The 25,556-nt window shown below is 41.8% G+C and overlaps 1 protein-coding gene and 1 long non-coding RNA gene across 3 annotated transcripts in view; one reads left to right on the top strand and one right to left on the bottom strand.

The window, feature by feature from the left end:
• The window catches only part of LOC310923950, a 111,117-nt gene extending 93,705 nt beyond the window's left edge, over nt 1-17,412 (top strand). Inside the window, exon 2 of the long non-coding RNA XR_014592725.1 lies at nt 17,329-17,412. This is a non-coding gene — a long non-coding RNA (uncharacterized lncRNA). The remainder of the gene's footprint in view (nt 1-17,328) is intronic.
• Nucleotides 12,501-19,533, bottom strand: SPRY2 (sprouty RTK signaling antagonist 2). Of its 2 annotated transcripts, XM_083884870.1 has the most exons (3): nt 19,324-19,533; nt 18,216-19,056; nt 12,501-14,244 (listed from the first exon to the last, which is right to left on the bottom strand). In XM_083884870.1, the coding sequence occupies exon 3, from the start codon at nt 14,191-14,193 to the stop codon at nt 13,258-13,260; it is 936 nt and encodes a 311-aa protein (XP_083740996.1). In that variant the 5' UTR covers nt 14,194-14,244; nt 18,216-19,056; nt 19,324-19,533; the 3' UTR covers nt 12,501-13,257. The 2 variants fall into 2 exon arrangements, with proteins under 2 accessions (XP_083740996.1, XP_083740997.1); XM_083884871.1 differs by lacking the exons at nt 18,216-19,056; nt 19,324-19,533 and adding an exon at nt 16,117-16,223 and having other exon boundaries at nt 12,575-14,244.
• Between the last annotated feature and the right edge of the window lie 6,023 nt (nt 19,534-25,556).

The raw sequence follows: 25,556 nt of genomic DNA, 5'->3' as shown, positions 1-25,556 counted from the left end.
TCATTTTACTTTCTGTTTAAGGATTTATGGTGCATGAAGCAAACAGTGAACAGATACACTCAAAGTGCATATCTTACTTTTAACACCAAAAATACAGAAGTGAAGGAGGTTAAGGCTGCCCAGAAGCAGGTTGCAGTTGGGCTGCAGAAGCTGGTTATCACTGTGGGTGTTGATGAGACTGTGTCTAATTGTGAGGGCTGTTTGTCCCTGAAGATTGCCTTACACATATTCTCAACCAGCTCCTGGTTATGGATGCATCTCAGCCTGGCTGCCACTTGTCGAAAGTCTCTTATGAAGTACCTATCAAGGTACCTATTAACATTTCAGCAGGTTTCTTCCCTTACTGGATGTTCTGCTCTTTCTAGTGTTTATCTAGCAAGGGAATACAAAATATTAGCCTATTACAGTCTTTACAAATGTAAACTCCTGAAAAATCTGTTGTTATAGTTACTGTAAATTGGGGAAAATTGAATACAGGTTTTAACCATGGCCAAGATTCCATTCTGTGCAGGGCAAACAGTATTCTGAAAGCAAAGATGGCCCTTTCACAATTACACTAAAAAGTAAGATTAAAAAAAGTGTAATTACCAAAAATATTTACAGTCCTGTGGTAAGACTGCTTGCTTACCAAAAGGATATTTACTTGTCACATCATTTAGGATGCATAGTGACATAGGCTCCCACTATTTCTTTCTCTGCAACCAGGAGGAGGATCTTCTGAAATGTTCTGCCTGTACTTCCTGGTTCTAGACCAAAAATCAAACAGATCCTGCTTGAGAAATGAAGTGGTGAGTACCTGTAAAAACTCCTTGCAGCTGGTCAGGAGGAGAAGAAATATTTTGATTTATAAAAGCAAGGTCTCTTGCATTTTAAGACACAGATGTGAAACGCAAGGTTGTTAGCAACATCATATTGAAGGTGTTAACCAGAACTCAGTTCTTATCTTCTCTAGAGAAAATTGTTTGAGCAATGGTACTTAGTTGCTCATGTTTTTTTAAACAAACATTTTCTACTTATCAAATGTTAAAATCACAGTGCTAAGAGCATGACTGTACCTTTTGACATGTATTAGTAGAGATGGTAAACATTTTCTTGGTAGCATGAGTGACCAAACCACATGCACTGAAATTCCAGCAGCTGTAACCACATGAACATTTTACCTTGTGCTAATGATAATGCGTGAGCAAGCAGGTGGTAAAAAACATACACTTTTTTTTCCCTCAGAAGTGTGGACACAAAGACAACAGCTTTCTTCACCTAAGATAAATGAATTGAGTTGACAGAACTAAATCATGGACTACACATCTTTCTTTTGGCGTCTTAAGAAAGGGAAGAAAATAAGAACTTCTGAGGCATCACAAATATGAAGGAGGAACTAATTTCCCTCCATCAAAGAAGTCCACAAATTATTTTGAAATATTTTTAAAGCTGTGGAAATATGGTGACAATCTAAGCAGGGAAGGTCAGTAGCCTCTCTGACTGAAACAGCAAAAACTTGGTGGTGAACAGCAACCAAAGCCCATGAATTACCTAAAAGCCCTATATTCTGTGGAAACCAGGCTCTCCGACAAGTGTCAGGAGCTATTTCTTGTCCTTAAAATGAACTGAGCTTTGGGTTTGAGCTACAAACTTTCCTTTTTTTTTTTTTTTTAACTGTGTTGTATTCTTGTTTTCCATTTTATCTTCTTGCTTTTAACTGCACTCTAAATTAGGCTTGTTTGCAAAATTATAAATTAATTATAAAGGAACTAGGATATTGATTGTCATTTCTTCATCTAATCTCTAATGCAATTCAAATATTTTACATAAAAAATGGGAAGTTTTTGTATGGGCCAATGGCTTTACATAGGTCTCAGATTCTCATTCTTCTGCAATGTAGACTGTGGTGATTGAAGTAGTCCACTCATGGTTACACTGAATAATAGCTTTCATAACTCCACATATAACTACTGCATGGGCTTCATGTGCTCAAGAGCTGTAGGTAGCTTTCTAGCACAATTAATCCATTGACTCTTACCAAGCAGAGCTGATATTACTGGAAATTACAGATCATTTCTGATTCTGAATCTTGCAGAAATGGCAGAATTATCCCCAGATAGCCCAGGCCAAAAAAGAAATAACGACCACATCACACCAAAAAGAAAGTTTTGGCATCAGCAGGGAAGTCCCAGTGGTTGTGCAGTTGTAAAGTCACAGCCCCCAGAGACGCTGTCTCATGGATCACAGCTAAGTGAGCCTGACCACCAACCTCCTTCCAAGGGCCCAGGTTTTTCTGTCTCCTTGTTTTTCATTTTGCATTTGTCAACATCCCACAATCCCCATCTAGGAGGTAGAGGAGCTCCCTTTTGTTTGATGTGAGCTAAATGCCCAGGGGCAGTGAAGGGGTTAAGTGGAGGAAATTCTTGTCAACTTCAATAGAGAATAAGGCATTTTAAAGGATTTTCTGTAAGAAGAACCCAGTATGTCTGACATCAGAGTCACAGCACATCACAGTGAAGGAGTAAAATTTCTACTTAAAGGCTTTTTTATACTTTTGGAGTGGAAAATATTCATATTGTGGTTTCACACTAAAAATAAATTCTTCCATTCACAGCCAGCAACAGGTAGCTGAGGTTAGATCAAACCACTAGCTTACTAATGACTGTGAATTGCAGTATCTTTAGAAATGACCAGAATTCAAGGCAGCGTCTAAAATAACTCCGATGAATCATTCTTAAAAAATATTATTCACTCCATAATAAATAGACCCAGCATAAATGTCCACGACACGAAGCATGCTTTAAGTGTGTTTTAAAAACTTAAAACACTGTTACATGTAAATCGAAATTATCAGTTTTCTACCTTTTGCAGGAGTTCTGATTTTTTTTGCAACAAGTTTGGGAACACTGAAGTGACCCCAGGATCCTAAAGTTAAGTGACTGAATTGAAGGTATTCCTTTTGTGCAAGCATCTTGAATATAATAAAAAAATGGCTCTTAAAGTATTATAAATAAGGAATCTGAACTATCTTGCGTTATAGCGAAAACTATTATTCAACAGTGATGAAGAAAGAAACAAAAACTGATAAAATCTTAAGATTATTATTATTCTACTGTGAAACATAGAGGGGTTTGCTAGTAAGTTATTGGCCAAACATTCTGCTTGTGGAAGTCAGCAGAACATCACTGTCATTAGTGGTTCCAGGTTGATTTACCCAACTTGTGAATCTGGGCCTCAGTTAAATTACTAAAAAACAAAACCTAAAAATCACAAACTCCCCTCAATGACAGTGAACACTGTCCTGCAATGCTGTTACATAGTTTTAGATAGGGTTATAGGTTCATATTTCATATCCAATGTTTTCTCATTAAGGCAAATGCATGATCTATGACCGTAGGACTGGCAGACCCTAAGAGGCCAGAAGAAGACAAAGACTGTTGGGAAAGAAAGACTAAAACAAACAAACAGTGGGTAAAAATCACTACCACCATGACAACATACCCACCCTCCCAAGGAAGTAAATACCAAAACAGCACAAAAACTTTAATTTCAACATTTTTTTGGTCTCTGGCATTTCCTTGTCCCAGTAAACCTTATTGTACATCTCTGAAATTGTTACCAAGGGTGGCAGGTTTGTTTTTTTTTTGTTTTTTTTTTTTCATTGCCATGCATGCTGCAACCTATATCCATATATTCACCAGGAAAAAAAGAAAAAAAAAAAAAAAAAAAAAGACCAAACCAAAACCAACAAAAACCCCCTAAAAAGTACCTTTCATGCCCTCAACATGAAATTTCTAAATAACATGTAGACAACTGCAGGTTTAAGTACGTAAATTTAGAAATTTAAAAATGAATGTTCTTTGTATCTACTTAGTGTCTGTACTACTGTGGAACTGAATCTCTCGGTAAAGTCCCACCAACAGTAAACCCACCAGTCATTATTTCATGGCCACTGATGCTCATGGTTGGTTTCTATACCACATCACATCTGTGCACTCATCCTTCTCTTTATCACTCAATCCTGTGATGATATCTTCTCCCAAAGAGGTAGTTCTGCATATCTGTGCATCTGCACAAGAGATGCCTATCAGCTGCTTCGGGAATTGACAAAGGCTTTGAAAGTTGCTATATTTGTACGATTAGCAATAAGAAAACTCATCTTTTCATCACTCATTTATTACTGAGAGTACAAAGTGGAAAAAAGCTGTCCTGTTTACTGGACCATCATGCCACACCTGGGAGATTCAATATGCAGAGTACAGGGTAGGGGCACTCCACTCTGCAGATGCTCTCTCTCAGGGGTTGGAGAAAGGAGCACCTTTCACGGTATCGTTTAAAAAGCACGGGAAAATGTTACAGCAAAAGCTGATACTCTGGAAGAGGAATATTGGTAACAGTGAGATATGGTAATTCAATTCCTCATTCCCCCTAAGAAAGATGTTGTGATGTGCATATATCTATTTATCTATCTCTCTATATGTCTACATCTACAGGCGATATTATGCACAATGTAGAAATGCAACCCATCTTAATGGACATCTTAGTTTTGCCCATCTTAATGGACATCTCAGATGAAAGCAATGCTAGTATACACGGACACTTCTGTCTGACAGCAGCTCACTGTACTTTAAGCATGTTTTCACTCATGTAACTTCAGGTAGTGCTTAGAACTGATTTAGTAGCAGTCATAAAACACTGTGCAGATACCATTAGTATGAATGAGCCTATTCCAATTAACCAGACTGTCAGCTAAACCAAATGAATTCTCTCCCTAGAGTTTTTTGCAAGAGCTGAGCCAAACTGAATTCAAACTGTTGCAGCTACAGTATACAAGAATGGTTTGATAACAGTAAGCTGAAACAAAGGGATAAAGTCTACACACAAGCTTTTATCAGCACAAGTCTGTCAGCAAAATGCCTAACAGGAATCTACAGCACCCTCAATGGAACTGAGAAAAAAACCCAGAATCTCTTGCAAAATATAAGACTGATGCCTAAAGTAAGCAACTACATGTATCCTACAGCAGTGGTAGGAATAAATTATCTTAGTAGCAGAATAAGTTAAATAGGATCAGATTGAAGGTTAAAAATCCTAAACTAAGATAGCTACTCCTTGATTCAAAAGTGTGTGTCATGCAATTATAAACTTTTTTTATTCCCCTAGGCAGCTGGGATTTTCCCAGGATACCCATTCAAGTGTATGTTCAATCAGTACATATTCAGGAATTCACCTCTTGTCTATACAAAGTTTCAAGGAGGTCAAGGAGAATTTTGTCATTGCCTCCAGTGAGGCCAGGCATTTCATCCACCAATCTTGCAGCTGAAGAGAGAGGTCTTTGGATAAAAACTAGGTGAAATGTAAACAGCACAAATCTTGGACACATTTAATAAACCAAACAAAATATATTTCTGTCTAATATTTCACTTAGCTTAATTTATCAGCTTAAAAAAAAAAGTTGATATTGATTCTTTTTTCTAAAGCAGAGATCTTAAGGGGTGAATTGTGACAGTCCCTTTCTCTCCAGCCACATCCTTCAGCTTGCATATATGCAGGAATAATATTTTGCACACACTTGAAATATTTTAATAAAATCTTTTTAATAAATCTTTTTTATTTTAATAAAATCTTTTTTATTAAAATAAAATATTTTAATAGAACTCCTCTCAGAGGCTAAGCTCAAGTGCAATACTTTACACATCAGTTTTTCTCTATGAAAGTCTGCAAAAATCACTCAGCAATTGCAAGGTTCCATAAGCCGCTCACTCTATAACCTTGGGGCTAAGAGGGCACAGGGCTGAAAGCAATAAAGAGAGAACACTTTCTGTATCTTGGGAAAAGATGAAGTTGTAATGATTACCATAGAAGGAAACTGTCTTTTGTGACCGTTCTCTTCAGAGATGTATGTTATTTCCAAAAGAAACACCATATCAATTAATTTTTCATAATCAAGTGCTGTGACATACTAAATCTTACTTTTAAGTGAAAGAGAATATAGGAAAATGTCTGTTTTTATGATGTGTCAGTACATACTTAAGAAATGGAAATAATTAAAAAAAACCCAAAACACCAAAACATTTCCCCAAACAAAAAATTATTAGTTCAGGTTAGTTACAAAATAACAATGTCGGTAACTATACTGGAGGAAGTGCCCCAGTCACTTTAGCTTTGCGAAATTCTAAAAAGTTACCTTGCCAATTGCCTTACTCCTTTGAGATAAAAAATTAAGTAGGTTGCTTCAGTGCAATTAAGTTTCTACTTGAGGATTAGATTGTGTCATCTGAACTCGTGAGAGTGTCTGGTTTTGTGAGCAAATTTCCCTTGAAATGACATTTGTGGGAGGGATCTCTTTCCTCCTGGACTGCAAATAAATCTGTCCAAGAATGTTCCTAGGCACTATGTTCCAGCTGGCCCCAAAAGGACAGTGTCCATGCTGGGCAACTCCTTTAACCTCTAAAAGAAGGAGCTGCTGGCAAGCTGACTTTTGGGAATAGCTCCTGAAATGTGGTAGGGAATATCTTGGGACAGTACTTTTTGGCTCATGCTTAACTCACACCAGGCAAAGTCTTAACGCTTCACTAGCGTGGGCAATTGCAATCCATTGTCCAGGAACATTTCCACCTACTGTCTGATTTAGGAGTACAGAGGTGGCCAAAAACACTGTTGCACACTTTCAGACTTTGTACTACAATTGTGTGCATGCAGGAGAGAACAGGTCAGGCACAGCTCTGATGGAAAGTTCATCTTTTATATCATAACTCCCCCAACCATGCGTATTTCAGAACAACTCACACAGTCTTTTCCTTCCACTTGGGATGAAGGGCTGTGAGGAGAGCCTTCCTCCCCAAGAACAGTGTTTTGAGAGTAGTAGGCAGTGGGCAGTTAAGATAACCTTCACATGTGGCTAGTTGTTTTGTTTTTTTTTTTAGTAACGGTATTATGGGATCCTCGTGCACTACTTTTAAAGAATGAACACAATGTTTCTCCAAAGAAGAAAAGACACTGAGGCATAAAAACATATACATGATAAACAACTGCATAATCTCCATCTGCAGAGCAGCAGAGGTAGAAGAGAGTAAACTAATGGCGAAAGATACAATGCCTTCAATGAGTTCTGCAAGAAGACATTGTTGGTCCTGCTTCGCCTTACTGTTTAATGCAGCTGCACTTAGGTTAAGTCCACAAAATGAATTCTTGGTCCCTTAACTGCTCTACTTACATATTTCATACTGTCATATACTTTGGGGGAGACATTCTGAGGGGGTGGGGAGAGAGGGGAGGGAATCACAAAACAGCATTCCATCAAATTAGCACTCTATGATAATCAAACAAAATTCATAAATAAAATGACCCAAAGCAAATAAAACTACTTCACAATTTCCTCCTCTTTGCTATGCTTTATGAAAGACAAATGAGAGAGAAGAAAAACTGTTTACTTCATGTGCTTGACAGTTTGTGACACACCAACTTTTATATGTGTCTTACAAGAAACAACCACACTTTAAGTAGATCAGTAATTAATAAACCTGCACTACAGAGAAAGCTGACAAAGGTCTGAGTTGATATTGAGACCTAAAGCGCAACAATGTCTAATTACAGTAACAGTTTTAGCATAACCAATTAGTGCAATTTGCTTACACTGCAACTAATTTTGAAACATGGCTTGCTACAGCCCTGACTGTATTCATTTCTGAAGATGACAGTGGTAAGATTGGTCATTTGAAGATTTTCCATCTTGGTGTGGTTTTTTGAGGCACACTATAAGAGCATCAATACGTTCTTTCATAAGTAAACATAGCAACAACAACACGATTTATGACTCATTCATATATACCACTTCTGGATCAAAATAATGTGACTGTAAAAAAGAGAAAGTAAAAAACTCCCTCTGTTCAAGGGGCTTTCTATGTCTGTAAGTTGGTGATTCCTCCTAATACACCCTTGTGTAGGAGCTCAGACTCTCCAAGTGAAACTTGTGCCTGCAACTCCTAAATGGCATCAAGTGCTACCTCTTGTAATATATCTCAGGTGCACCAAGTAGTTTGGTAACTATACAGCAGTCTTTCAGGAAAGCAGAGCTCCTCTGATTATACAGGTCCTTACCTTTTAGAAACAGATTATCTCCCTTGGCAAGACCACTTTAAAATGTAACTTAAACCCCTAAGTATTAAAGTATCCATAAATGTTCCTACATAATAGCAGACTACATTGTCAAAGCTTCTGATTATTGGTAACTTCTGCTGAAATGGGAACCAATCCGTTTTAGTTCAGCAATTTGAACATTTTAGCCCTAAGTTTCTGTAATCAGCATGCACAGTTGAAGCAGAGAAAAATAAAAAAGTTTCTTACACCACACGTAAAGAGAAACTTCAGATATGCAGCACAGCCTCTGTTGCCTTCTCCCAAGGTTGAAAACACTGAACTTCTACTCTTTTTCAAACAAAATCATTGCTACTTATATCCAAAAGTAATTACACTGGCTCTCTACTGAACAATCCCTGTGGCAGAGGAACAGAAGCAGTTCATGCTTTTATGGTAGTAACACCTCTGCCTCTTTCATCTGAAACACAGTGCCAATGGGTTAAAACAAAGACACACAGAGCCTTCTTGAGTAATAAAATTCATACCAAAATAATGAAAATAAGTTTTTTCTGAAATAGTGGATTCAATATCACATGAATGGATAAAACCCTTTATGTTTCTGAAAATGTAGGATATGTGCAGCAAGGTAATCAGTTTTTTGACCTTGTCCTAAACTTTCAGGTACAGAATACTTATGAGAAAAGCGTGTTTTATCCTCCTCTTCCCCCTCTTGTCCTGTAAGTGGCAATAAACCTTTTTGTATTACGGCTAGGAAAGATCAAGAAAAGGGATAAGGATCAGAAAGAATAAATATGAAGAGAAATAACACATAGGAGTCTCCACAGATTGAAACATGAAATATTTTTGAAGTCAAAAGTACTATACATGTCTGCACTTTCTATGCACATGTTTTTTGAGTCAAACTGTCCTGACTTCAAGGAGACACTATTTTTAATTGTAATATTCCAGTTTAAAATAAGATTGTATAAAGAGGAAAACACCCAAGTATTTTCATTGCTAAGGATTTGGTGTGCTTTGTCACCTGCAGTCCCACGTCTGGTGTGCTGTCTACTTGCATTCCCAATCTGTAACTGATTTATTTAGGATGACCCAACATGACAAATGCTGACATTTTCAGTAAGACATCTATTCAATGCTAATCTTACAGACACTACTCAATCAAGCATGCTCACACGCAGCCAATTTCTGTCTGGGACTCTGCTCCAGTGACTGATTGAGAAATTAGTCTCAACAGATAAAATCATTATTACTCGCTGTACCTGCACCCATCTAGGAACATCTGAGACAAGACAGACTGTTCAAATCCATCTTTCCCAACTGTTAATTCCTAAAAATATTTAAATGTTCCACTGTGGAACAGAAATACATTCTGCTCTCTTCCTGCCACCTGAGAAAAAGACCTAAGATTTCACTCATTGCAAAAACTAATTATTTTGTATTTTACCAAAAGTGAAAATTTGAATACAAGTAATACTGTATATTTAAATGCTGGGAGTTTAGTAAGAATGTATTAAAAAAATCTATTGTGCTAATCATCATGACCACTTAACTACTGCACTTCTGCACTTGGAGAATTTTTGGCTTTTGAAGACTGATATGGTAAGTCTGTTGAATATAAGTACTCACCTGAATATGAGCTCAAATCCTTTAGGAACATATTTTATTTCCATCCAAAGCACTATTTATTCTCCACTTGAATTCAAGTCTCTTTTCCTTTATTTTTCTTTTTTTTTTTTACTGCTATGATTCCTATCTCAAAAAAGAAATTATAACCAAGTTTCAAAACATTAAAGAGCAAAGTAAGAAAAAAAATCTTGAGGATATTAATAAATGAATTTCTAAATTTCTCTAAATTTGATGTATTTATTTGTAGTTTACATCATACCGAAAAATAATTTGAAAAAAATTCCATTTGTTTCCATTGTTACTAGGGTCAACTGTTAGTTCAATCCTGCAAGTCTCTATACCTTAAACAAACCTTATGGAATCTGTAAATTAACAGATCAAGACTCTGAAGAAACAACACAACAAATGGAGCAGTAGTAAGGGTTTTGCTCTCTCTCTCCTAGCAGTCTGAAATTAAAGTGCTATATGTGTTTATCAAGCATGACTTTCATGGTTATCCTAAAAACCCGTGTATGGAAAATTTTCCTTACTTGGACCTCCACTTTTCTATCTCAAAGGATAAAGTAGGCATGCTTTAATAACATTATCTCAATCCACTTGAAAAGCCCTCTCAATTCTTATTAAAACAATCTAATCTGCTTGAGGCAAGATTTTGGTTTTATTTAGAATACTAAACCTTATCTAATTAAGTGCAATATTAGGATGTTAACTACTATACACAAGCCAGCTTTTAAGTCTAGTGGGCACAAACATCAATCCATACTAACTGAAGCCTAGACCCCACTGCCATAGTTAGCCCAACAGACCACACTTCCCTACATCTCTGTTCCCAAGAGTCATACATCCTACCCAATTTCTGGTAATGGGCTTACCTGGGGTGGGGAGGATCCACTATTTTATCCTCACTAAGAACCCAGTGAAAGGTGACAACCATTGCTCAGTGTTTAAACCAGCTTCAAATTTCACTGTCAACAAGAAGATGGTTTTCCTTTTCCCTTAGAACCTAACTAGGCAGACAGAGAAGTTACTATACTGCAAAAAGAAAACACATCCACAATTCTAGTATTGGACTTTAGCTAGTAGGACTTTTGAGTTGCACCCTCTTTGACTGCTGTGCTGCTCAGCATCCCAGTTTTCCAGCTTCACCTTCAGCTTTCTGTAGAGTTATCTTCAACTGAAACATAAATCACTGAAAAGACAGGGCTTGCCTTCAGTTTTGTCAAGTTCATCAATCCAGTGAAAACACTGGATTTACTGCCTACTGAAATCGGTGGGATTTGGGGTTTCCAACATTTAGCCTAAAGGTCAAAGGTTCCCCTAATGTTTGCATCAGCAAGACTAGCCCAGGACAGTTTAAGCCTAAGCACCTAACCTAGTTCAAGAACTACATTCAATGAATGGAAACACATGATGCGTATCAGCCCCTTCAAGAACAAAACTGCAAAAAATCCCCATAATGAAATAATAAAAATCTGTTTATCAGCAGCCAAGTATATCTCACATACACACTCCACTACTCAGTTACAGTATACTGATGTGTTTTAAATATGGACAAATTGCACATGTAACATAAGCTACCTTCTTTCTAGCAAATTCCACTCAGAAAGCTAAATATATACTGTTCATCTTTGTATACCAAAGTATCCAGCCAGCTGGTGCAGAAAGGAAAGAAAACCAGCTTATATTTTCACCAGAGAGGTAAGGAAAAAAAAAAATAAAAAAAAAAAAATAGAAAGACAACAAGCACTTTTTAATTTCACTTGATGATTGATAACCAATATGCACAAACACACAGTGTAAGATTCTTGAGTACTACAGACCTATCTAAAATCATCCAAATACCAGATCTGAGATGAAAATTAAAGGGCAAAAAGACAGAACATTTACTCAATGCTCTGGTTTTCAACTTTTAGTGAGTTCTTAATTTATAAGTAATAACTTGTTTTTCTTGGAGGGGGTTCAGAAAAGGCAGGGAGACTTTTTTAAGCGTCAGCTTAAAAATACTTACAACTATTCTTACATGCCAGTTTAAGAAATGTATAAATAAAATCGAACATTAAGACCTCTAAACTTGGAGAGACATGCTCAGAACAGGAAATGATAGTTTGTTAATAAAGAAAGGTAAATCATTCTCTAGGCTTCCGGTGGGAAACTTGGCAGGGAAAGGATTTTGACCTCAGTGGAAGGTAACTGCCACAAATGACAGATCAAGCAACTTTCTTCTTACAAGTGAGGCAAATGTTTGACATAAGGCTGGACTGCATTCAGATCTATCATTCCCTGTGGCATATTCTTCTAACTTTAACAAATAGTCCTGCAAGCTTTTTGCATTGACCATATTAATTGCATGTTTTTTTCCTCCTCCCTGTAACTGAGTAAAGCCATGCGAGCCTAACATTTTTTGTGAATCATTACTTATTTCCTATTTGAAGCACAAGAGCTCATCACTTATAGAACAGGCCAAGCTTTCAGTGCCTATTAGTCCTAGTCTGGAATGAATTAATGCATTTTCCTGTGTGCATTTTCCTCTTCTGTTGTAGGAACGGCATACGGGACATTTGTGCAAAGGAAGAGAGCAAAAATCCTGCATTGTTTTCAGGTGAAGAAGCAAACAGAACAAAAGAATACACTTAAAAAATCTCTTTTTGGTTTCACGTTAGGCTCACAGTGACTACAGCACTGTGAAGTTGGCAATCACAAGTATCAGTTCTCCCAACTCAAAACAATAAATGGGGGGGAAAAAATGACAAGTAGCCCAGTTTAATTTCAAACGTTAATATATTTTCTATTTTATAGTGAACATATGCATCGTTCACCCCTTGTTTGCAGCAACTATGACGTCCTCATAAAAAGGGGTGACATTTGTAAGATGCCTCTTAAAATAAATATTTCTTTTTATAAAATAATAAAACTTCAAATAAATATTCTTTACACTAAACAATATGTTGAAAAAATTAGAAAATAAAGGCTGAATTTAACTGTAACTGTACAATATACATGAAGTCCAAAGGGAAATCAAAGTCTTGTAATAGAAGGTTTCCGTAAGACAAAATACAATCTAAAAACATACTGATTGATTCACATTCTTCCGAATGTACAACATATTAGTATAATATTTTGTGACTGTGCCATGTCTTATGACAGCACTTACTTTTCACAGTTGAAAATATTATTGTATATACAAAAATATAGCACATTATCTCTGGCAGAAAACAATGAAAAAAAAAAGGAGTCATTTGCTAATTTACAAATTTTGCAAGTACTATTCACAAACAATAGAGTTGCCTAGGAGTGTCTGTGTTGCTTTAGCTTATGCAATATGTGGGTCACAATGTACTGCATCCCTTTTTTTTCCCCTGTATGCCACTAGCTGGATTCTAACAAGCGTATCAGTTAAGATGGCACACACACAGAAAAGCATTTCACTGCAAACAGCAAAGTACATCCCCAACCCTTCTACTACAGTGCCAAGACCATAGCTGCTTAGTTGGTTGCATATGTACGTTAAAATAATAATCCTTGTTACTTTAGTATTTCTGGCTAGTGATACTGCTATGTTGGCTTTTCAAAGTTCCTGGGGGGTACGCTGGGAACTTTGCAGCAAACGGTGTTGGAGTGTTTACAGCGGCACCCAGGCCGATTTACTCGGTCGTAACAGCCCTGGCACAACTTAAGGCAACCCTTGGCTGGTAGGTAACACCACAAGCAAGGCAGAAAGAGGGACACTACACCCATGGCGGACCACCTAGTGCAGCAATGTGACTGACTGCAGGAGCAGGGGTTGTCAGCACAGTTGTCCTCATCATCATTAGAGCAGTGATAGAAGAGGCCCTTCACACAGCAAACGCATGTCCCGTAATCAACCACATTCTGGGCTGAGCAAAGACACTGCTTGTCACAGATCCAACATGAGGGGAGGGTCCTTGGATAAGTGCATTCCTTACACTTACACTTTCCACAGTCCTCACACCTGTAGCTGTGTGCTCCCAAGTCTTCTTTGCTCAGTGGCTTCAGCTCACTCGACTTGAGCTCAGACTTGGGCTGCATTCGGACTATCCCATCAGCAACTGGCCCTGAAGATGATCCCAGAAGTCTTTGTTCTGATGAATTACTGCTCGTACTTGTCCTCGTACTGCTCCGTGAGCCTGTGCTGACTGTGCTGATGGACCGGGACAGAGGCGCTCGAGGAGACGCGTGCGTTTGCGTGTGCTGGATCCGGCTAAAATGACGATGCTCAGGCAAGCCATGGGGCCTTTCATTTTTAGGCTGGGCTGTTACCCGAGGTGAAGACTTGACCCCTGGCCGCGGAGCCACCGTAGGTCCCTCCGTGTATTCATTCGTGTTTCGGATGGCTCTGATCTGGTCCAAGGACAGGACGTGAACCTGCTGCATCAGGACATCCCGCAGGTCGGGCTCCCCGTGCGGCCTCCCACTGTCACGCCGAGCCTGTAGCAAGGGCTGCGACCCACTGCCGTGCTGAGTCTCCATCAGGGCCCCGAAGCTTGTTCACCCCGCCAGGCTTAGAACACATCTGAAATCCTGGAGCAATAAAGAGAGGATTCACTATTGCAACACATCTCATGCTCTCTCCGGCAGCCTATCAAGCCTGCAGGACCTCACAGTACCGCAGACAATCAAGTAATGCATCAGCCATTAAAAAAAGGAGCCACATCTGGGCCAAGCACAGGCACTGGTCAGCTGAGTGCACTTCCCTTGGCCTGTTCTGCCTACTGCTGTGGAGAGCTTAGAGGGGATTCTTCCCTAGGACCATGCAGCTTAACTTGTGGCTCTGGAAAGTCTAGGTATTAGGCTCCTGCTAACTGAGACTTCCCAGGCCATCTTCTGGTTAGACCATGGCCTTTAAAGTGATTACATTTCAGCCACTTGAAGTGACACTTCTTTTCACATCAGGCTACTGAAAACCTTGTACTAAAAAAAAAAAACCAACAAACTATCCTGTAAGTATTTAGCAAGTGTAATGTGACCTGCTGATGACAGACATATAATTCTCCAATTTTGTTTAAAACTGGATAATATTTTGGTAGGCTAGTTTCTTTACACATTAAACTCTACATGATGTAAATAGGAAATTTTAGTTTAATACCAATGGTCCCAAGAAAAACACTAAATAGCAATAAAATGTTTGACGTTAGACATTAAATGAATTAGTGCTACCAAAAACTTCAACAGCACAAGTAAAAATATCTCTCTCCAGTATTTTAGTGTGTGTCATACTGGTGCACACCACTGTGATTGTTATTTTAAGGCTCAATACTACAAAAGCAATGCTACCACAGTTGTTTGAGGGTTGTTTGCTTTTTTTTTTTAATGCACAAAAATTCCATAGACTACATTTCAAATTATAAATATTATCAAGAGTGGCTTGTGGGATAGAAGCATGCATAACATAACCAAATAATGCCAGCATCCAACAAGTCTACTTGATTGTGAATATTACTTGAAAGAACTGTTAACTACAAAGTAGAAATGCAGACTTTAGAATTTAAATGAAAACCCAGTAAAAGATATGGAAGATGGGAACTCGTAAATAACTTCCACACTCAAATATGCACAAGTTTCAAGTACTGCCCTCTAAATCAGTTAATATTTGTTTTGCCTTTATCACATCTTGAAGTGGCTCCAAAATCCAATTACCTATACAAAAATCCAGGACAATATTTTACAATTAAAACCCAAGCAGGAACCAAACTTCTTACAGGGACCACACAATGTCTCCAATTATACCTAGAAGGAGCACCATAGTGTTACTCTGTACACATCAGTTACCAACAATAATACTGTACTGCAGTATAATAAAATATAGCCAAACAGTTTAACAAAGAGTATCTCAAGACACTGTCTTTATTCTAGCATCAATGCAAAGCATTTAACCTTTTAACTCCTGGCTCCCCTCCTTTAAGCATTTTTTGTTTTTTAAAAAAAAAAAAAGAAAAGCATATAGACAAATCTCTAACTTTTAAGAGTGACTACTTATTTTAAATATTGCCAAATTCTGGTTTTGGACATAGGATGTATGTTACAGTGTTAATTTCTCCCCCCTGCTTACCACCACACCACCCCCCCGCCCAAAGTCTCGCAAACCTGGCTTGAAGCATTGCTTATGCTTTTTTTTTTGATTTTTTTTTTTTTTTTTTTTCCAAATTAAAACCTCTGTCATACCAAAAGTTTCAACCTACAGCCTAAGCAGACGTTCACCTCCTCTGAAACTATCTGGAGATAAAAAATAATAGAAAATGAAATGCTTTCCCCATTCATGAGAGTAATTGACAGCCCTATCTCTCCCTCCACGACTAGGTTTCCACCAGCCCCAGTCAGCCTAGAGGGTGCACCGGATCAATCCCTGCTTCTCCAGAAATGACAAGCCACTGCAAAAGTAAAGCTGACCCTGACCTGAAGGCGCTTCAGACGAGCCCGGGATCGGTGGCGGAGCCCCCCTCAGACGCCAAGGTGGGAGCTGGAAAAGCAGCCTCCGGTCTCCGCTTCCCTCCCCGCCTCCAGCTCCATCTGGGGAGGGGGCGCGCAGCAGGTGGGAGGCGACAGCCCCTCGCCCGCCGGAGAGTGCAGACAACCTGGAGATAACCAGGAGACATCCTCTGGGCTGGGAGGTAGGAGGGGGCTGCTTCACCCGCCTTATCAGAAAGTCAAACCCATGTTTCCTTTTAACTCTTCCCCCCTGCCCTCCCCCGGGAGATGCTAAAGGAGCTTCCCCTCCCGGGAAGTGCCAGGCGCCCTGCAGACGGTTCAGACAACACCTCCGGGACAGCTGGGCAAAAGGCAGATTACCCCCTCTCGCCTTGCCCTAAGCACCCATTCAACTTCACAAAGCCAGCCGCTGGAAAAGCTCCTCTTATTTTACGCATATTCTGCAAATTGCCTGACCTTCAGCCCGCCCAGCTCCGCCCCAGCCCGGAGGGACCCAGGAGGCATTTCCAGTGGGGCATCAGGCCGGGCCGGGTGCTCTCCGTTTTTTCTCCCCTCGATAGATCCGCTAACAGGACAGGATGCAAAGAACCAGCACATTTATTTGCGAGCCTACATCTGACTGAAAATCCTTACGGGAATAGGCATGTATCCCTCCTCTGACCCAGTACTTGTCCCCTTTGCATCCCCCAAGAGCAAGAGAAGCAGATTTGCCTTTTTGTGTGTGCATGTGTGTGATAACACGATTCCCCACTTCTAAGAGGCAAAGTCCACTCTCACCGAGCTCAAGTGCCAGGATTGCAAACTTTTCTTAGCTGGGCTTGGCAAAAGGGTGAGCGAAAGGGACGGGTTTGGCGTTCGGGACACTTGGGGAGGTTTAAAACGCGAGGGGCTTCTTGCATGTTGTGGAAAAAACCCGTGTGCCGCTGGCCGGGGAAGGGCGAAGCCTAAGGGAGAGAAGTCCTCTGCCCGTGAATTTCTGTTTGTGGCCGGAGCCTGTGCGAGGCACCCCCACCCCCCTTCCCACCGCACACACACCAACCACCTCCTCTTCTTTCAAAGTGCTTTGAAACCCCCATTAAGGGCCGAGTGTGTGATCAGACTATGGATTAGGGCAAAAGGGACTTTACCATCGGGGTGGGGCAAAGTGACACACAAATAGCTGGCTGAAAACACCAGCAGCTTTTTTTTTTTTTTTTTTTTTTTTTTTTTTTTTTTTTTTTTTTTTTTTTTTTTTTTTTTTTTTTAATGGGGGAAGGGGATTGTCACGAAGTAAACCTACCACCAAAAAAAAAGTGGGTTTACCTTCCCCTCCACACATGCCCTCTGCATAGAAGAACTTAGGGAAGGACTCCTCGTCTTACAGATCGAATTAATTTCATCACAGAGGAACTATCTAAGCCTGCAAACACACATATATACTTGTATCAGACGTACACTCACTTCCGAATGGCACGGATCTCCTGACGCCACTACAGACAGGCGTAAATCACGCACTGAAAGGCGGGTTGCTCCTTCTCCCCCAAGCCCTGGGGACAAACAGCCCCGGCGCTCGCCCAGCCCCGCTGCGCCCTCCCTTCACCTCCCCCGGGGCTTGTCGGAACCCCACGCGTGCCCGGCCAGGCAGGAGCGCGCAGGACTCCCCGCAGCAGCGAGAACACGCCGGACCCCCCGCCCCGCTGGCAGCCCCGGCGGGCATTCCGGGGAGCCCTGCAGGCATTCCGGGGAGCCCTGGCCGGGGAGCCCTGCAGGCATTCCGGGGAGCCCTGGCCGCCCTCCGCCCCCCGCGCAGCCTTCCGCACCCCCGGGGCACGAAGGCGGCGCAGCCCGCAAACCCCACGGAGCTCCCCCCAGCCCTCCCCGGAGAGAAACCGCTCCGAAATCCCACCTCCAGCTCCTCTCTGAGAAAGGAAGGAGAAGGGAAGGGGGGGAGAGGGAGAACCTGTACGAATGGAAAAGGGATCGGCCTCAAACATTTCTACGAGTTTTCTTGGAGCAACCAAGGCGGGGAGGGGGGGAGGAGGAGGTTACTGAAAAGCTTGTTTTGCAAAGAAGGAAAAGGCTCTCACCGTGATCGCGGCGCTGCACCAAACCCCTCTCTCTCTCTTGTATTTTCTTCTTCCTGCGGTTTGCAAATAAATCCAACCCTAAAGCAAAAAAAAATTTCTTTTCCAAACTCTGCTTTAGTCCAACTTGCAAATTAGAGTAAGAATGATCACCATGTAAAAAAAAGAAAGAAAAAAAAAAAGTCCAGAGCAAAGTTAGATGCCTCTCCCCAGATCGATTATAAATACGTGTGTGCGTGTATATACTCTAATAATAATCAAAACACTTTTCCAGATCGGGCTGGATTTCCTTTGCTCCTCAAAAGAGATCACTCAGTCTTACACACACACACTTTCCTTTTTTCCCCCCTCAATGAACAGGAGGCCGAATCGCCAACACCAAGTCACTTTTTTTGTTGCTGTTGCAAATTGATCAAGAGAAAAGGGAAAAGCCAAAGAAAACAAAATAAAGTGGATCTAAAATCAAATCCCAGAGCTTTCTTCCACTGAGCTCCTCCAAAAAAAGCAGCTTGTGCAGTGTAGCCGTTGTGCTGAGGCTGCTTGCTGCAGGCTCCTCTCCCCTCTCTCCCTCTCTCAGCTTTCTCGCTCCCTCTGCGAGCGTGTGTGTTGCAGGCAGTTCTGTGGTTTGCAATCGGGGGGGTGTTTTGGGAGCGCAGCGGATTTGTGGTGGTGGTTGTTGTTGTGTGTTTGGAGGAGGTGGAGGAGGAGGAGGAAGATTTGAGATCTGAGCTGTAGGGGCTCGGCGTTTTTCTGCTCGCTCGCTCTCTCCCTCTCTCTCTTTTTCTTTCCGGAGGAGGTAGGGTGATCTCTCTGCAAAAGCAGCAGTAAATGGCGTCATGTGGATCTGAGGAGGAACAGAGCAGTTGTTGTCCCAGAGGATATATCGCATCCGGTCCCAGCTCATTGGCTCTGCGGGGCTACATTCACTGGCGCTCCCAGCGCCCTGCCAGCACTCCGAGCTGCGGGAGGCGTTCAAAGGGGCAGCGCTGCCGCCGCCGAGACAGCCGGGCCGCCCGGGCCCCGCTCCGGCCCCGTTCCTGTTCCCGGCCCCGCTCCCGGCCCGTCCGCGGCGCTCCCGCTCTGCCGGGGCCCCGCCGCAGCCCGTGCTCACGGGAGGCTGCTCCGTGCGCCGTCTCACGCCGCTCGGGGTTGCTTTTGTGCTCGTGTATTTACTCAGAGGCAGGCGGCGATAGATTTGCAAGGAAAGCGAGGGGCGCTCGCTCCTGGCGGGGAGGAAGGCGCGCTCTCCCCGCCGCCGCGGCCCTTCGGGAGACCCGTGTCCATCCCGGGGCTCCCCACTGCCTCCCACCCGTTTCTCTTCACCGAGTGGAATAAAAGTTTACTCTTTCTGCCCCTCCCCTCCCCCGCTTCGCCCTTTCCAGCCGCCGGTGGCCGGGCGCGCAGGGAGCAGGAAGGGCGATTACTTGGGGCATTGTCCCGCGGATTAATGCGATTAGGCGGCGCGGAGGGCGCCCCGTGCCCGGCCGGGAGCGCGGAGGGGCGCGGAGCGGAGCGGGCGGCGGGTCCCGCGGGTCCCCGGCACCGGGGAGAGAGTCCCTTCGCCTGTGCGGGGGCGCCGGGAGGTGTGTGTGGGGTTTTCCTAATGAGTTAAAAAACTTCCCCCCAGCCCCTCCAAGTTTATTTTCGCCAGTTGCCGTTCGCGCGGGGGACGCGGTCTGCCGGCAGCTCGCGAACGTGACTGTTTGTCTTCTGGGCGTTTCCTGGCGCGGCCGCGGCTCGGTGTCTTTGGTGCGAGCTGGAGGCGCTGACGGGGCCGCTGTGCCTGTGGCCGGCTTTACGCGGGCATCTCGCGCATTTATACGCGCACTCCCGTCCCCGGCAGACACGCACCGAGCACCAGTGTCCCGTGTGGCACTGCATAACACACACACCGTGTGTAGGGCAGAAATCGCTGCGCTTGCACACGGACAGCCCTCGGTGCAAAGCCCCAGCCAGCCCTCTGCTACCCGAGGAGATTTCGCAGGCACTTCCTCTCCTACACCTGCTGGTCACCGCTCTATGCAGGGGGTGGTCATTCCCCAGGAAAACGTGTAAATGAGGAGGGCTGTGTCTCACGTGGACGGCCTTCGTGTGTTCTTGTTTCTAAACGCAAGTATCCATTCTCCCGCAGTGATATCCTGAACCTGCTAACTAGTTTCCATGCTCGGGTGGCAGTAAGGTCAGCCGGAGTTAACGGGGCTCTCCTCCTTTCAGACGGGTTCCGCATCACCCCGGCCCGCACAGCACTGCGGCAGCCCGGCCGCCCGTCCCCTCCCCGCCCTGCTGGACCCCCGGCCGCCCGTCCCCTCCCCGCCCTGCTGGACCCCCGGCCGGGCAGACGGGAGCGCTGTCCCGGCGGGGCGGGGGCTGCCCCGGGCTGGAGCCGCAGCCTTTGGGCCGGGGTTCCCCTCGGGGCTCCAGAGCGGCGGCTCTCCCCAGCAGAGGGGGCGCGGCGCCGGGCGGGGGGCGGCGGGTCAGGGCGGCCCCGCGGGGACAGGACAGCGGCCCCGGCGCCGGGCAGCGCCCCAGGGAGCGGCGGGCCCGCCCTGAGCCTCCCGCGGGAGGGGGCACCCAGCGGCCTGGGCTCTGCAGGAGGATGCGCCAGGCATGGGCCGGACACGAGCATCCTCGGAGATGTGCCCTGTGCGTGGTTCTTTGTCAGCAAGGCCATCCACGGTGTTCAGCTGTGAGAGACAAGCACGGGTTAAAATATCCGGGAAACAGCAAACACAATATTCCCCTCACTGCAGAAAGACAAAAATCGCTTCCTCCCGCACTGCAAAGTCAAAAATAGGTTAAGAACTTTTTTGTGCAAACCTATATACAGGAAACGTCTATTAAATTATTTATCATCGTTTATATTGAGTACACAAATAGTGTTTTAAACTGGAAAGTTCATAACACCGTTTTTAAATCCGCCGGTCAGTAGTGCAATCAATTCTCACACCAGTTCTCAACGACAGGTGTATACCCTTAATACAGAGAGTAGTCTCAAAGACAGATATGAAAACAGTGAAGCTATTTTTATTCACAGAGCCAGTCATGTGTGCAAAATGGTGAGGCATCAATGTCTTACAGCTCAAAAAAGGAAAAAAGAAAGTGCCGAAAATAAAGCCAGCAAAACCCCCAAGAATACAGCATCTTAGTACTGATGAGTTTGAAAGAGGAGCCTAAAACTTGCAAAGGTTTGTGTACTGGCACAAATGTAAACAATAAGTAGTGCACAAATTGCAAAAAAATTAAGTGCACTCTTTTTTGTGCGTGTGCTTGTGTGTGTTCCTGTTGGAACCTTAACACTGATTTCTCAGATTTTTAATCTGATGGTACCTTGGAACCAACTTCTGGAGGATTGCATGTATCACTCAAATTTCGCTCACATTCACATTTCTTGTAGTGGAGAGTGGCTTGATGCATGTGATTATGTTTCCCCTAGTGGTTTGCTCTAACCACTGCATGATTTTTTTTTTTTCCCTTTTAGCTCAATCAGACCTTGTTTTTTGAGATGAAGCTCTTGAGTTTATTCTCAGCAGAGCAATGTAACTGTTATATATATATATGTATGTATACACATCAACATACACGTATGTTTATATGTGTATAGGTGTTGTATGTTCATGATATATTTGAATAGTAGCAATTCCAGTGGCTTCAGGTGAAAAATGGGGCACCTTGTCATACACTTGAAAAGTGTATGACATGACACACACCCATCTGAAATAGCTGAAACTTTGCTGCTTCATCCTGACATTGCCCCACAAGTTTTTACTTGATTTGATTTTCAGACCAGGACCTGAAAACAAGTGATTTCCCCCTTTACTTTGAAAAGGGAGGGAAGTTCATTCATAAGGAATTCTTTCCTGCAAGGGAATGAAAGTGCAGTACTTTGCTGACTTTGAGAACATTTCGTGCATTATCTCATGAGTCAATGCAATGATATGGGAATATTGATTCTGCACATCCTAAAAGGACTAAGTTTGGCTGCACATTGCTTCTAATGTCCAGAAGTTCCATCAAAACTTAAACCTTTAATTGATTATCTTCTGTGTTTGTGACTCTGAATAAGCTAAAGTACATAAAGGAATTACAAAGCTTTTTAAGAGTGTAAAGCTTTTTTTGCCTACTGATATTTCATTGAGGTTCTCGGGGCAAATAAGGCCACTTAGATAAATTGTAGAGAGAAACACAGAAGTCAAACACACTGCACTGTAAACAGCTGGATGTATGTATAATGAAAATTAGGTCCTTGACTCAGGACTGTTAGTTTTGCTTTTGCAATTTATTTTTGTAGTTTACCTGAAGGAAATCCTAGAATTCTTTTCCCTGAGAAGAGGGGGAAAATGAACATTGCATTCTAGGGCCACAGTGCAGTGGGACAAGGATCAGCACTGTTACATGTGAAAGAACTGATACCTGCCACTCTGGCTGGGAATGCACAAGCTCTGTGGCTGCTCAGAGATTTAGTCTCCTGCTTTTAGTGATGCCCAGCTCTTTTCTGATTAAACTTCTGTTTTCAGATCTAGCTCATGATAGACACCTTCCTTAAAGGTGATATAGGCCAGATCCTGTGTAACTTTGTCCCGTCTGGTGATTGCCCCAGTATAGGGAGGGACAGTTGCCAGAATATTTTCTTGTTGAAGACTAAATATACTTATGTAAACTTAAAGAATAAACAAATCCCTTTCCTGATCCATCTGAAATTATATTGAAGGATACATACATTTAATACTTGCAATATAATGTGGAGCTTTTGCATGTAAATTGTTCTAATAAAGCTAATATGCTCTTTGATGTGTCATTCAATGTAATTTGGTTGTGTTTGTGTCCTTGATAAAATCAGCATTGTTTTTTTTGAATTCAACTTTATAAACCTTTCTAGCTAATACAATGCATTTTATAATTAATTCTCTCTTCTCAAATACCTTGAGACCAAATGTTCATAGGTGGGACAGTTTGGAGTGGATTGGGACTAAGTGAAGTTTATTTGCTAAGCTGATATTCTAGCAGGCTTTTTATGGTGTATATGGTATATTTGTTTTTTGGTAGGATATTCCTCCTAATATTTTTGATTTCTTTGGTAGAAGTAATCATGAGAATGACAGCACAGACAGGCCTTGTCTGTTAGTGTTGGAAACACTGCGCTTTCTAGATCAGTTAGAGGCTAGATAACACTGGGCTTGACTATACTAGAATCTTATGCAAAATCAACTGATTGCCTATTAAAATGTTAATAAGTGCTAGTTTGGGAATTCTCAAAATATTTTGTAGTAGGATGCAGACATTTATGTGTTGACCTGAGATTAAAGTGACACAGAAGAAATGGAAGAGGTCAATGTTAGAAGTTATGGGAAATTTGAAAGAATGCTGTATGAAGAGACTTATCACATCTCTACTGTGGTTTGCAGCAGTAGAGATGTGATAAGTAGTTTTCAAATTTCTGCAGTCTGTAGACTTTTTGTATGCTTTAGAAGAGAAAAAAAAAATCCATAGGGGAAGCACAGACTTTTTAAGAAAATTGTAAATTATGAGACCTCCCATTTAGAAGTGGTCCATAGGAATTCACAAATCATAGTTAGAAAACCACTGATGTAGAGATACCTGAACTAGCTCTAAACTGCAATGTAGTAGAAAGGTAAATGAATATCTTGAGTACTGTGAGCAGTGGAGTTGGAAGAAGCCTCCTCTTCTCAGAAGTACGAGATAGCCTGCATGGACCTCCATGCTGTGATGGCCACTCTGCTCCCAGAACATAAGGTATTTTTCTGTACTGGAAGCTGGAGTTCAAAACATACTCCTAGAGATTAGCAACTGGTAACATAAATCTTGAAAGTCAATCAAGGCATATGTACAAGTCAGACTTACAGACTTTGCTGCAAACAAAAGGAAGCAGATTGAGCAAATATGTATTAAAAAATCATGCTTATCCTATTTACTGAGGTTATTTTTGTTTTCCTCAGTTGTGAAAGACTTGTGTTTATCTGAATACAAGCATACAAACACATCCTGAAAGCAGAGGTGATGTATGCAGAACAGAATAATTTGCTGGAGACTAATGAATTTTCCACAAAAAGGAAAATAAAAACGGGTGTTTCCTCATCACTTGTCTGAAAATCAGAACACAATGAAAATAAAATAGTGTTTATTTGGTTACATCAATTAAAAAAAATTAAAAATTGTGAAATACCCTGATCCTGCTATCAGACCTGTACTGTCTTTTTCTTTCTGATTATAATAGCAATATCAATGACAATAATTTAAATGCTGGATATTCTATCAGTTTTCTCCACAGATCTCAAACTAGTTTTCAGGAGATGTCACTGCCCATTTTAGAGGTGAGAAAAAACAGGGAAGAAAGAAAGAAAGAGGTAATTTCTTTCAAAAGCAACAACTAGGACTCTCAGGTCCCAGTCCAGTCTCTGCTGTGTACATGCTGCTTCCCATGGAGGCCCAAGGTGTTAATTTCCTTCTGACCTCCAGAGTCTTTCTGCACAACCAAAATTTCAGAAACTGTGTCTGATAGAATCAGAACATGTTAAAAAAGTATGAACTGTTAGACAATTATCTTACTTTGAGAGGGAAGAGGACAAAATGTTTTATTATCTAAACAAGGTTATCTCTGCAGGAGCATCCACTCCCAACCCTTGATTAAAGAGTTCCTCTAAACTTCCATCTCTGCATCTGGTGTAGTTACTCCTATCTCATTTGTGGTTTTGTAATCATATTTTCCTGTATTTTAAGCAGGTCTATTACTTTCAAAAGTCCCATAGATGATACAAAAGCAGAAATTACCAGAGAAGCTGAATCTTGAAACTGTTCCTCCTAGATAAGTCCCTGACTCCTGGAGCCTGAGTGAAAGTCTTATGTGCTCTAGGCCAGGGAGAGAATCCAGCTGTCCAGAGCAGCTCCTAGGATGGTGTTCTAATTAATGAAAGTTAAAGGAAGCATTGGAAATTGCATTACAAATATAGACAATAAATCCACTGCATCTGACAGAACAAGCTTGCAAAATAAGCCCACTGGAAAACTTCCTTCATTCTTGAGGTTAAGTGTTTAAACCGTTTAACATATTTTAACTTGTCTTATTGTTGCTTACTCACAACGCAATTCAAATTGGCATAAATTACATCCAGTTCTGATGGTGTACGTTGTGTCAAAGCAGTTGTGTTTTCCAAAGTATGTGCTGTTCAATTTCCATTTTCTTTCTTAGCTCCATAGATTTGTTTTCTCCACAGGGACACGAATTATGGCTCTATAAAATCCGTTTTAGTTAAGGAAATTTCTGTTAACGCCTTATTCAAAATCTCAATGTAGACAATAGAAATAAAGGCAACAACCTTTATTTAGTTG

Source organism: Zosterops lateralis (assembly GCF_965231275.1).
Source record: "Zosterops lateralis genome assembly, chromosome: 2".
Lineage (NCBI taxonomy): Eukaryota > Metazoa > Chordata > Aves > Passeriformes > Zosteropidae > Zosterops > Zosterops lateralis.
The sequence above is the reverse complement of the archived record's forward strand: the minus strand, read 5'-3'. Positions and strand labels throughout refer to the sequence as shown.